Source organism: Elgaria multicarinata, chromosome 18, assembly GCF_023053635.1.
Source record: "Elgaria multicarinata webbii isolate HBS135686 ecotype San Diego chromosome 18, rElgMul1.1.pri, whole genome shotgun sequence".
In the NCBI taxonomy this organism is placed as follows: Eukaryota; Metazoa; Chordata; class Lepidosauria; order Squamata; family Anguidae; genus Elgaria; species Elgaria multicarinata.
Window position 1 is genome coordinate 20,640,210 of NC_086188.1, and position 13,532 is coordinate 20,653,741.

A 13,532-nucleotide genomic window follows, 5' to 3' on the forward strand; every position below is an offset into this window, starting at 1 on the left:
CCCCTGTCTGTCCTCCATGCGGGTGGTGTCTCTCTCATATTCCACTACAGTGTTATAGAAAAGCGGGAACCTGGGTCAACTTCTAGATGTGTTTTGTCTGTGGTTTGCAGTATTTAATTTGCATCCACTTCCTTTTCCTGTCTTAGACATATCGACACACAAACATGCCTGCAGTTGCACACATACTTATTCTCACTTCTTTTATGCAGTACTTCTAATTGCAGACTAGTGCTCATACCCACCACTCGTCCTATTTATACAGCCTTAACCATTGACGCACACTTCAGTAATCCTGCCTTCTTGATTCTTCAGTGATCAAACACTCCCTGCTGACAGCACACAATCCAGCTGTACCTGGTAAGGAGATTTCGAAGACTGCAGTTTATACTGTTAGGTCCTGCCAAGCTTGCATATAAGAATAGCCATCTTGACCTGGACTAGTGCCCCTTCACCCAGCCCCAAAGGCCCTGATAAAGAAAGAATGGCTGTCACTAACCACAAACTGTTCCATTAGCGAATTTCAAGTAATGGGCAAAATCGCCAGATGCCTGGCATTGGACGGATTAAGGATTCGCTGACAACACTCCTAAATCTTGCTGAGAATGGGGAAATTGAGTGTGCCACCGTGTTCTATTCTCTGTACAAGTGTCAAATCACATTCTGGGCGTATATCCAAGATATTGTACCAATGTAACTGAAAAACCTGTATAAAGGAAATGCTTGACCCTACTTTCTTGTCAAAATCTGCTTGAGCAAGAGCTAGCTGTTATTTTGACCATTTTCCAAAATAAACCTGGGGTGGATCTAGACAGCGTTGTAAAGGCGCTTGCGTGCGCCTCCAGTGCACCCCGAAACTCATTGTGTAGATCCTGCCGAAGAGGCGGAGGAGGAGGAGGAGGCGACGGCGGCCCCGCATCGCCCCTCGTGGGAACGGGGCAAAAAGTTTCCGGGCTCAGCAGCTTCGCTAGGGAATCCGGCCGCCCCCTTGCCACCACCGCCGCCGCCTCCCACCTCCCCACTGGCCTCCTGCTGCCGGCGAAAGAGCCACCTGGGTCAGAGAGCTCGGCGGAAGAAGCCGCCGCCCCGCCTTTACATCTGTGGCTCTTTCGCCGGTAGCAGGAGGCCGGCGGGGAGGTGGGCAGCGGCGGCAAGGGGGCGGACGGATTCCCCAGCGAAGCCGCCGAGCCCGGAAACTTTTCGCCCCGTCCCCGCAAGGGGCGATGCGGGGCCACCGCCGCCTCCTCCCCCGCCTCTTCGGCAGGATCTACACGATGAGTTTCGGGGCGCACTGGAGGCGCACGCAAGCGCCTTCACGACGCTGTCTAGATCGCCCCCTGAACTTGTATTATGCTCCAACTCGTCTCCTGCTTCGCTTTCTGGAGGGTAATCAGGCCCTCAGTCCTCTAGAAAGAACTCGAACTCGCATTTTTGCAACAATACTGACCTCAGGTTTTCTTCATGATATTTGTCTGATCTGGGATGATGGTGGTAAAACCCACTATTTCCTTGTACATTAACATTTTTATTTTGCTTTAACGGGATGCTTTGGGTGCCAAGTAACTGAAAAGACTATCTGAAACTTGCTTTGATTTTGCAAGCATAGATAGATAGATATTGCACTCTTTTGTTTGCAGTGATTGAACACTGGCCGTGATTCATCAGATAAAACTTACTGGATTTAAAATTGTTGGAAGATTTAATAAAGTAAAACAACAACAACATAGATTTGAACAATGTGAGAACTGTTACCATTCCATAGCAATACTGCCAGTCTAATAAATGTTTTAGCATTTTAGTCTGCGAGCCTCACCTCATGTTCATGTCTGTGCAGTGCCTGCCACCAGCACTCCACTGTGAAAGATACAGGAACCCTGTGATCTTTTTCATACGGTCACCCTAGACAGTTGTATAGAAAAGGGAATTACAGCAGGTGTCCTTTGTACGCCTGCAGCAGCTGGTGAAACTCCCTCTTCATCACAACAGTTTAAAGCTGCAGGAGCTATACTAGAGTGACCAGATCAAAGAATTGGGCAGGGCTCCTGCAGCTTTCACTGTTGTGATGAAGAGGGAGTTTCACCAGGTGCTGCAGGCGTACAAAGGACACCTGCTGAAATCCCCTTTTCTATGCAGTTGGAGCCCTGTCCTCTTTTCCATATGGTCACCCTACGTCAGTTCCAAATACAGTGCAGTGCTGGTGGCAGGTACTGCACAGATATGAACATGAGGCTCGGCTCGCAGACTAAAATGCTAAAACACGGGAGAAGTGGGGAGGAGGGAGATGGGTGTGACAAGGCGCCTATGCCATCAGAAGACTCACATTTATACCTAGTCGGGGCTGGGGTGATCTGATCTTGCTTGGAAAGGAGCAGGTTGCTGGCGTCCTGGCTGGTGGCCCGTGGCGCTCTGTTTGGTGACGGAGACCAGGGAGCATCATTCCTCTTGCTTCTGCGCTCCCAGGTCTATTGAGAGTCGAAGGAGGGCTCCCGGGGTGGGTGGGGTGGGGGGGTAGATGAAGGTGGAAGAGGGGGGCAGGAAGCTCTGTGTAGCTGATCATTTCCTGGTTGAAGCCCGGGGCCATTCTGGTCTCACCCTTGCTATGGCGGCTTCCTAGGAGGGCAGGATGCAACCTCCCAGCGGTTCCTCTGGCAGGGAGCAGCGTCCTGCCCTGTGCTTCTGCCCCCCCCCCTGCCCTTTGCCCAAAACTCTTTATAGTCTTGCCACCCCCACCCCCTGCCACCCACCACCGACTCGAGATGGTTAAAGAAAAAGAGAGGCAAGACTGGGAACAGTTGAAGAACTTTGTATTAAAAATAGTCCAATATACATTATACTTATTTGACAAAAATTATAGTGCTTTTATTGCTTTACAAGTGGAGAACATTAAACAGGCACACATGGGACAGAGTAGGCAGGCGTTGTGCCTTTTACACTACTGTAGCCAACAGCAGTAAGATACGGAGAATGGGACGAGGGCCAGCACACCCATCCTCAGGGCGCCCTTAAGACCATGAATCTCTCACTTCCAGATATATTTTTAAAAATCCACTTTCTAATTACTAAATAAAAACAAACACGTTGCACTTTGTGAGCACAGGAGGCAGCAGAAGCAGATGAAACCGCATGTACACAGTTGCTAAGAGCAGCTGGTGCTGATTCACCCGGCCCAGACTTGGTTCAAAGCAAAGCGCCGTGGATGGACTGCTCCACTCTGATTTCCAAAGAGGCTCCACCGCTCCGCCTCATCAAAGCTTCATCAAAGATCTGCTCCGTTTTTGGATAACCAGTCCATTATAGTCATTGGGTATTAACATGTTGCTTTCAGCTCCGTCATATTGAAAGATAAAGTGCTATCATGGTGCCAAGGGATGAAGCTTGGCACCATGATAGCACTTAGGTAGCGCTTTAGCCATGCCAGGTTTGAAGGAGCTCTGTTCATCCATTGATTTTTATGAGCAGTTTCAGCCCTTGACATCAAGGGGACCACCTGCTTTCCACCAGCCTCTCTGCCCTTCTGATGCCTGGGGGATCCCCCAGGCACCACGATGGCAGAGAGGTGTGCTGGCACAGAGAGGCTGGTGGAAAGCAGGCGATCCCCTTATGTCAAGGGCTGAAAATGCTCATAAAAATCAGTAGATGATCAGAGCTCCTTCAAACTGGCTAAAGTGCTATCATGGTGCCAAGTTTCATCTCTATAGCTTTATAAATGATGGAGCTGTAAGCATTTTTGTTAATTCCCTTTGACTATAACGGAGCAGTTATCTGAAAACGGAGTGAAGCTCCAACGGAGGTCGGCTCGGCTCCAAAGGTATTTGATGGTGTTTAGATCCTCCCTGCTCTGCGAAGTTGAAGTTTGATGGAGCTCTGCCGAACGTCCGTACAACTCTATTAACCACGTTTGTTCATCTACTGTATGCAGCCTTTGTGAGATGGACTGTCCGCTGTCATCAGTCACGGTTGCTGTCCCCAACAGTGTGAAACATAATTTGAGAAGGGAAAAGGCAATAATAAATGTCCTAAATAACTAGCAACATACTGAAATCGGCAAACGTGTCTTGGGGCTGCTGCCTGAACTAGTTCATTCAGCTCTTAGCTAAAGCAGCGGGGCTGGCTCAGCTCTTGGGGAAGTGCACTGCCCCACCCATGACGCCCCTTCTGCTTCAGCGCCAAAGCCCTGGCCCAAATAGGGGACGAGTAGGTCCTTCCCATGCTAGCCGGAAGCTCTGGTCATTCCTCTCCTTCTTTTTCAGCCGTCAAGGTCACTGGTTCCTTGCTGTTATCCACAGGGTGGCCCCTGTCAATGAATAGATGCCCCTCCTCAATCTTCTGGACGACCTCCTTCTCGTCTCTTTCCTGGGCTGCATAGCCTTGGAGGGTCAGAAACACCACGAAGGAAGCATCTGAGCCCCCTTTCAGAGCTGTTCCGTTCCCCAAGGAGCTTCCCTGGAAAAGAGAATGCCACGGAGGTCACTTCTTGAAGCATTCCTGCTTTCCTCTATACAGAGACTCCATGGATCCATGATCCATATGCTGTTCTTTTGGAAGCGGGCCATTCAATCCCGTGGGGAAAGTAGCAGGCTGCAATTAGAGGCACAACTCCTGGATGGCGTTATCTGCAGCATGGCCCCCGTCAATGCAGAGGTGCTCCTCACCTTCTCGCCTTCCTTTCAGAAAATCATGGGCTCCTAAGGGGAAGTTCTGTGTGCCCCACCGTCCCACCTGCCTCAAGGAGGGGTGCAGCCCTGCCTGTGAAGGGGGAAGGGCTGAGAGAGCCCAAACCTTTACTTACCGGGTTGATGGGTGCAGGATGAGCTGGGAAAGGAGAGGAGGGGGCTGGACTCGTGTCCATCGGTTCCTAGGATGACAAGGAGAGAAATGTACAGTTAATGACAGGGACCCAGATGATCCCTATACCCCCCACAACCCCACATGCCCTACGGAGCTGCAGCCCTGCCTGTTGAGGCAGAGCTGAGCCAGGTTGAATTCTTCCTTACCTGAGGGGGGGAAGACAAAAGAAGAAAGGTGGCGGTTCGGATCAGGGACGGTCGGAGGGAGGGCGCGGGCGAGGTATCCATGGGGACCTAGGACGAAAAAGAAAAAAATGAGCAATTAATGGGAGGGCCGCAGGTGACCTCTGCAGCCCTCAATCCCACACCCCTTAAGGCCCTGCCTGTCCAGGAAGAGCGGAGGAAGGTTCAAAATTTCACATCGACGTCAAGGGACTCTGCGAATTTCCAAGAGCGCACCTTGACGTTGAGACCACGCCCCTTGTTCTGCTGCAGAGGATGGATGTGCACTTCGGCTGGCTCCTGGACGCTGCACTGCCCAAGCCCCTCCTCAATCTTCTGGATGACCTCCTCCTCGCCTCTTTCCCGGGCTGCAGAGCCTTGGAGGGTGCTCAGAAACACCACGAGGGAAGCGTCTGAGCCCCCTTTCAGAGCCGTTCCGTTCCCCAAGGAGCCTCCCTGGGAAAGAGAATGCCACGGAGGTCACTTTCTTGAAGCATTCCTGCTTTCCTATATACAGAGACTCCATGGATCCATGATCCATATGCTGTTCTTTTGGAAGCGGGCCACATGCAAACTGCTGCCGTTCAATCCCGTGGGGAAAGTAGCAGGCTGCAATTAGAGGCACAACTCCTGGATGGCGTTGGTATCCGCAGCGTGGCCCCCGTCAATGGAGAGGTGCTCCTTACCTTCTCACGTTCAGAAGACCATGGGCTCCTAGGGGGAAAAGCAGAGAAAAGGGGGTGTCAGTGGCAGAGCACCGGAAGTTCTGTGTGCCCTGCCGTCCCACCTGCCTCAAGGAGGGGTGCAGCCCTGCCTGTGAAGGGGGGAGGGCTGAGAGAGGCGAAACCTTTACTTACCGGGACGAAGGGAGCAGGGTAGGCTGGGAGAGGAAAGGAGGCGGCTGGTGAGGTGTCCATGGGTTCCTAGGATGGCAAGGAGAGAAATGTACAATTAACAGCAGGGATCCAGACGATCCCTGTACCGCCCCCACCCCCACATGCCCTACGGAGCTGCAGCCCTGCCTATCAAGGAAGAGCTGAGCCAAGTTAAATTCTTCCTTACCTGAGGGGGGGAAGACGGAAGGAGAAAGGTGGCAGGTTGGATGGGGGACAATTTGGAGGGCGCGAGCGAGATATCCATGGGGACCTAGAATGAAAAAGAAAAGTGCAATTAATGGGAGGGCCGCAGGTGACCTCTGCAGCCCTCAATCGCGCACCCGTTAAGGCCCTGCTTGTCCAGGAAGAGCGGAGGCAGGTTCAAAATTTCCTTACTTGAGGGGGGGGAAGACCACGGAGGGAAGAAGGTGGCAGGATTCACCGAGCGCATCGAAGGCTAGCAACACATCGACGTCAAGGGACTCTGCGAATTTCCAAGAGCGCACCTTGACGTTGAGACCACGCCCCTTGTTCTGCTTCAGAGGATGGATGTGCACTTCGGCTGGCTCCTGGACGCTGCACTGCCCAAGCCCCTCCTCAATCTTCTGGATGACCTCCTCCACGCCTCTTTCCCGGGCTGCAGAGCCTTGGAGGGTGCTCAGAAACACCACGAGGGAAGCGTCTGAGCCCCCTTTCAGAGCCGTTCCGTTCCCCAAGGAGCCTCCCTGGGAAAGAGAATGCCACGGAGGTCACTTTCTTGAAGCATTCCTGCTTTCCTGTATACAGAGACTCCATGGATCCATGATCCATATGCTGTTCTTTTGGAAGCGGGCCACATGCAAACTGCTGCCATTCAATCCCCTGGGGAAAGTAGCAGGCTGCAATTAGAGGCACAACTCCTGGATGGCGTTGGTATCCGCAGCGTGACCCCCTGTCAATGCAGAGGTGCTCCTCACCTTCTCGCCTTCCTTTCAGAAAATCATGGGCTCCTAAGGGGAAGTTCTGTGTGCCCCACCGTCCCACCTGCCTCAAGGAGGGGTGCAGCCCTGCCTGTGAAGGGGGAAGGGCTGAGAGAGCCCAAACCTTTACTTACCGGGTTGATGGGTGCAGGATGAGCTGGGAAAGGAGAGGAGGGGGCTGGACTCGTGTCCATGGGTTCCTAGGATGACAAGGAGAGAAATGTACAGTTAATGACAGGGACCCAGATGATCCCTATACCCCCCACAACCCCACATGCCCTACGGAGCTGCAGCCCTGCCTGTCGAGGCAGAGCTGAGCCAGGTTGAATTCTTCCTTACCTGAGGGGGGGAAGACAAAAGAAGAAAGGTGGCGGTTCGGATCAGGGACGGTCGGAGGGAGGGCGCGGGCGAGGTATCCATGGGGACCTAGGACGAAAAAGAAAAAAATGAGCAATTAATGGGAGGGCCGCAGGTGACCTCTGCAGCCCTCAATCCCGCACCCCTTAAGGCCCTGCCTGTCCAGGAAGAGCGGAGGAAGGTTCAAAATTTCACATCGACGTCAAGGGACTCTGCGAATTTCCAAGAGCGCACCTTGACGTTGAGACCACGCCCCTTGTTCTGCTGCAGAGGATGGATGTGCACTTCGGCTGGCTCCTGGACGCTGCACTGCCCAAGCCCCTCCTCAATCTTCTGGATGACCTCCTCCTCGCCTCTTTCCCGGGCTGCAGAGCCTTGGAGGGTGCTCAGAAACACCACGAGGGAAGCGTCTGAGCCCCCTTTCAGAGCCGTTCCGTTCCCCAAGGAGCCTCCCTGGGAAAGAGAATGCCACGGAGGTCACTTTCTTGAAGCATTCCTGCTTTCCTATATACAGAGACTCCATGGATCCATGATCCATATGCTGTTCTTTTGGAAGCGGGCCACATGCAAACTGCTGCCGTTCAATCCCGTGGGGAAAGTAGCAGGCTGCAATTAGAGGCACAACTCCTGGATGGCGTTGGTATCCGCAGCGTGGCCCCCGTCAATGGAGAGGTGCTCCTTACCTTCTCACGTTCAGAAGACCATGGGCTCCTAGGGGGAAAAGCAGAGAAAAGGGGGTGTCAGTGGCAGAGCACCGGAAGTTCTGTGTGCCCTGCCGTCCCACCTGCCTCAAGGAGGGGTGCAGCCCTGCCTGTGAAGAGGGGAGGGCTGAGAGAGCCCAAACCTTTACTTACCGGGACGATGGGAGCAGGATAGGCTGGGAGAGGAAAGGAGGCGGCTGGTGAGGTGTCCATGGGTTCCTAGGATGTACAATTAACGGCAGGGACCCAGACGATCCCTGTACCCCCCACAACTCCACATGGCCTACAGAGCTGCAGCCCTGCCTGTCGATGGAGAGCTGAGCCAAGTTAAATTCCTCCTTACCTGAGGGGAGGAAGACGGAAGGAGAAAGGTTGTAGGTCGGATGGGTGAATGTCAGAGGGAGGGCGCGGGCGACGTATCCATGGGGACCTAGGACGAAAAAGAAAAAAATGTGCAATTAATGGGAGGGCAGCAGGTGACCTCTGCAGCCCTCAATCCCGCACCCCTTAAGGCCCTGCCTGTCCAGGAAGAGCGGAGGCAGGTTCAAAATTTCCTTACCTGAGGGGGGGAAGACCACGGAGGGAAGAAGGTGGCAGGATTCACCAAGCGCATCAAAGGCTAGCAACACATCGACGTCAAGGGACTCTGCGAATTTCCAAGAGGCAGAGCTGATCCAGGTTGAATTCTTCCTTACCTGAGGGGGGTAAGACATTCAAAATCATGGGCTCCAAAGGGGAAGTTCTGTGTGCCCCACCGTCCCACCTGCCTCAAGGAGGGGTGCAGCCCTGCCTGTGAAGGGCGGAGGGCTGAGAGAGCCCAAACCTTTACTTACCGGGATGATGGGTGCAGGATGAGCTGGGAAAGGAGAGGAGGGCGCTAGAGAAGTGTCCATGGGTTCCTAGGATGACAAGGAGAGAAATGTACAGTTAATGACAGGGACCCAGATGATCCCTATACCCCCCACAACCCCACATGCCCTACGGAGCTGCAGCCCTGCCTGTCGAGGCAGAGCTGAGCCAGGTTGAATTCTTCCTTACCTGAGGGGGGGAAGACAAAAGAAGAAAGGTGGCGGTTCGGATCAGGGACGGTCAGAGGGAGGGCGCGGACGACGTATCCATGGGGACCTAGGCTGAAAAAGAAAAAAATGTGCAATTAATGGGAGGGCAGCAGGTGACCTCTGCAGCCCTCAATCCCGCACCCCTTAAGGCCCTGCCTGTCCAGGAAGAGCGGAGGCAGGTTCAAAATTTCCTTACCTGAGGGGGGGAAGACCACGGAGGGAAGAAGGTGGCAGGATTCACCGAGCGCATCGAAGGCTAGCAACACATCGACGTCAAGGGACTCTGCGAATTTCCAAGAGCGCACCTTGACGTTGAGACCACGCCCCTTGTTCTGCTTCAGAGGATGGATGTGCACTTCGGCTGGCTCCTGGACGCTGCACTGCCCAAGCCCCTCCTCAATCTTCTGGATGACCTCCTTCTCGTCTCTTTCCCGGGCTGCAGAGCCTTGGAGGGTGCTCAGAAACACCACGAGGGAAGCGTCTGAGCCCCCTTTCAGAGCCGTTCCGTTCCCCAAGGAGCTTCCCTGGAAAAGAGAATGCCACGGAGGTCACTTTCTTGAAGTATTCCTGTTTTGATTGAAGGAATACTCGCAATTAATGGGAGGGCAGCAGGTGAAACCCTGATAGCCCCCTTCCACTATTGCAGAGGGGAGGCAGTTCAGTCTAGCCCTAGAAAAGACATGTCGATTCTTGGGAGTTGGATAGAGGCCGTAGAAAAGAATGGTCGTGGGAAGGGTGGGGGAAGACACCAGTCTTGCTCACGCTGAGGTTTACTCCGCACCAGATACGCCGTGTTTAATGACGTGTTTAACGGTCGGAGGGAGGGCGCGGGCGAGGTATCCATGGGGACCTAGGACGAAAAAGAAAGAAATGAGCAATTAATGGGAGGGCAGCAGGTGACCTCTGCAGCCCTCAATCCCGCACCCCTTAAGGCCCTGCCTGTCCAGGAAGAGCGGAGGCAGGGTCAACATTTCCTTACCTGAGGGGGGGAAGACCATGGAGGGAAGAAGGTGGCGGGTCGGATGGGGGAAGGATGGAGGGAGGGTGGGGGCGAAGCATCCATGGGCTCCTTGGACGAGAAAAAGAAAGGTGTACCATTAATGAGAGGGCCCCAGCCGTCCTCTGCACCCCACCCTCCCGCCTGCCTTAGGGAGGGGGGCAGCCTTTGGCCTGGAGGGCCTCAGCAAGGGGCACTCTTAGCAAAGGGGCGTCCTCTGCCTTGGCCCTGCCCTCCTCCCGTTCCCCTCAGCCCTCCAAACCCAGGGACCACCACTCCAGTCCCTGATCTCCCCCCTCTCCTCGCTCTGGCCTCCTCCCTCCACCCTCACTGGGCATGGGCCCCTCCTTACCGGCCAAGATTGCCGTCGCCTCGCCATTGCTGCCTGCTATGAAGGTGGAGATTCCGCGCCAGGCCAACGGTCTCCATCCCTAAAAGGCCGCGGTGAGTCATCCCGACACGTTGTGGCGACAACTCGGAGTTCTCGTCCGTTGTGGACCTGGCGGACTGGTCTGTTGGCTGAAGTGCTCTTGACCACGAATTTTCTGGCTGGACAAAATAGGCTCCATGTTTATCTTTTGTGTTCTGCTTGTGTGTACGTTTGCTAGTCTGTAATGCAGTCCTCCCATTGAATGCTGGAAAACTGACATGAGATTTGATACATATACTCAGGGCACCATTCAACATTTCACATTCCAGACCAAGTTCAAGCATTGCACCCATTTTCAAGACAGCCAGGAAAAACTATGAAACTTGTGGCAATGTGATGCCTGACTTGAAAAGTTCAACAAATTCCCCTTCAAGAGTGTACCTAGGAGGTTGCCTTCCGCCCTGGAATGCCCCCGGAGCAGTGCCAGATCAGGAAAAGTTGGGATAAGTCCTCGCCTTTTCTGCTGAGGATCTTGGGTTTCTTGCTCCAGGATGGCTGCGTCATATAACCAATGGAATGCGGATTCGGAACCACTCCAGGGCTTCCAGAGCGTATAGACGGTAGGTTCAAGATTCGGCTTTGAAAATCAAAGCACGAAAGCCATTTGATCCACTCTTTTAATGTAGATCCACTATTTTAATGCAGAGCCCTAGGCCCCCATACAACTTACAACTCCCAGCATGCAGTGTGTGGGAAGGCTGTACTTATCCGGGGGGGGGTGAGGAACAGAGGGCATACCTGTACTCACCGCTGCCATTGCCTGCTGCCAGTGAGATCCTCCTCCTCCACTCCATTGCCAGCATCTCCGTCAGATCCTCCTCCTCCTCCACAAGATCACCTGCGCCTCTGTGAAATTAAGGTGTTTTTATGATATCTGCTGCTGCTGCTATTATTATTATTATTATTATTATTATTATTATTATTATTATTATTTTATAAAGCACCTAAAGTTTACTAAGTGCTGTACATATATTAGATGTAAATAGATACAAGAGGAAAAAGGGATGGGGAGGGAAGAGGAGCAAACTCTGCACCAATTTTTAAAGTTGACATAGTTCTTATACTGAACAGGCTGAATGCAAAGGGTTCATGGAAGGCAGGAGCCAAATGGCTTCTGGTCCCTCAGCCAAGCTGATGGAGTGAGCCCTCCCATGACATTCCTCCCTCTGCTATGTACCAGCAAAGAGGAGGCAAAGAGGCAGTGCTTCACAGGCAACTGATCCGTTACCCTACGATAGATCCCCATAGAACAGGGGTGTTGAAACTCAGGCCCAGGGCCCTGATGCAGCTCAACTGGGGTATGGTGACCATATGAAAAGGAGGACAGGGCTCCTGTATCTTTAACATCCTAAACTAGGGTCCCAATCCAGGTCTCCAGTGTTCCCCAGGTGGCCCTGGCACCACCCAGGTGATTGCACAATAAAAACCTTGTCTGGAAGCAGCCCCATTCCCCTAATGATGTAAGTTTCTTTTTCTGGCATCCTTAAGGTTCAACACCCCATCCTTTTTCTCTCTTCTTTTCTTCCTCGTATACATATCTAGGGTGACCCTATGGAAAGGAGGACAGGGCTCCTGTATCTTTAACAGTTGAAGAGAAAAGGGAATTTCAGCAGGTGTCATTTGTATATATGGAGAACCTGGTGAAATTCCCTCTTCATCACAACAGTTAAAGCTGCAGGAGCTATACTAGAGTGACCAGATTTAAAAGAGGGCAGGGCACCTGCAGCTTTCACTGGGGTGATGAAGAGGGAATTTCACCAGGTTCCCCATGTATACAAATGACCCCTACTGAAATTTCCTTTCCAATACAGCTGTTAAAGATACAGGAGCCCGGTCCTCCTTTCCATAGGGTCACCCTAACGACATATCCATACAAATCACAGCTCCAAAGTGAGGAGTCGCTGCCCCCAGAATATGCGCTGGACTGCTGGCTGTCTATGCTTGGGAAGAAGGAAGTCAAGATACAGATTTCAACATGGTGGAAGGTTTCTGGATGGTGCTTTGGCCCATCCAGCAGCAGAGGCAGCTCTGCATATTTTGGGCTATAAACTATGACTTTCAGGATGGGACCCTCGGGCGATATCTACGGACCCAGCTCCAGAAACCTAGGTCTGTCTCCTGTGCTTTTCCCACGTGTTCTAGCATTTCACAGACTAAGGCCACAGCTAGACCTAAGGCTTATGCTGGGATCATCCGGGGTTCGCCCCGCCTGAGCACTGGATCCTCTGTGTGTCACCTAGATCAGCGGTTCTCAACCTGTGGGTCGGGACCCCTTTGGCGGTCGAATGACCCTTTCACAAGGGTCGCCTAAGACCATCGGAAAATACATATTTCCGATGGTCTTAGGAAACTGTATTGACTGAACTGTGTCATGTATCATCTTTTGTATTATTAAAGCTATTGTTATGTATTATTTTCATTATCAAACCATCCCATGACAATGGATCGTGTAGAGAAGAACGAAAATAATTTTATGGTTGGGGGTCACCACAACATGAGGAACTGTATTAAAGGGTCGCGGCATTAGGAAGGTTGAGAACCGCTGACCTAGATGAACAAGTTTGACCCCTGGACGATCCAGGGATAGACCTTAGGTCTCGCTATGGCCTATGATACACATGACTGCTTCGTTCTGGTGTCCATTTTTATTTATTTGTTTGTTTGTTTGTTTATTTATTTAGAGTTTTTTTATCCCGCACCTCAGCCAAAAGGCTAGCGTGACCAACTGTCAGGATTTCCCCGGATTTGTCCTGGTTTTTGTTCTTTCCATGGTGTCAGGGGGGATTTTCTATAATTTTCAATCATGTCCTGGAATGACACACCTTCCCCTTTAAGGCTGCCATTAGCATAGCAGGAGGGAATGACATGCTTTCTTGAGGCACATCATTCCCCCAACCCGAGCTCCAATTGAGGTCTTAAGGGGGAAAGTGGGTCATTCGTGGACATTATAGAAAAGGCCCCCATTGGAGTGGATGGTGGTGGTGCAGAATGAAATCCTTTCCCCTCCTCCACTCCAATCGGGTTCTTTAAGGTGGCGGGGGAATAACGTACTTTCTGCAGGACTCAGAAAGCTGCTTCCCCACACACACACTAGGTGTCCTCTTTTTTGGTTTCCCAAATATGGTCACCCTACAAAAGGCTCTTGGAGC

General features: G+C 52.4%; 2 protein-coding genes across 2 annotated transcripts in view; one reads left to right on the forward strand and one right to left on the reverse strand.

The window, feature by feature from the left end:
• The window catches only part of DERL3 (derlin 3), a 257,501-nt gene that overhangs the window by 89,035 nt on the left and 154,934 nt on the right, over nucleotides 1-13,532 (reverse strand). The gene's annotated exons all lie outside the window — the stretch shown is intronic.
• OAS3 (2'-5'-oligoadenylate synthetase 3) overlaps nucleotides 1-13,532 on the forward strand; it is a 60,905-nt gene that overhangs the window by 19,256 nt on the left and 28,117 nt on the right. Inside the window, exons 6-10 of the mRNA XM_063144301.1 lie at nucleotides 5,280-5,417; nucleotides 6,424-6,561; nucleotides 7,468-7,605; nucleotides 9,298-9,409; nucleotides 10,874-10,943. Coding sequence (XP_063000371.1) covers nucleotides 5,280-5,417; nucleotides 6,424-6,561; nucleotides 7,468-7,605; nucleotides 9,298-9,409; nucleotides 10,874-10,943 — 596 coding nt within the window. The remainder of the gene's footprint in view (nucleotides 1-5,279; nucleotides 5,418-6,423; nucleotides 6,562-7,467; nucleotides 7,606-9,297; nucleotides 9,410-10,873; nucleotides 10,944-13,532) is intronic.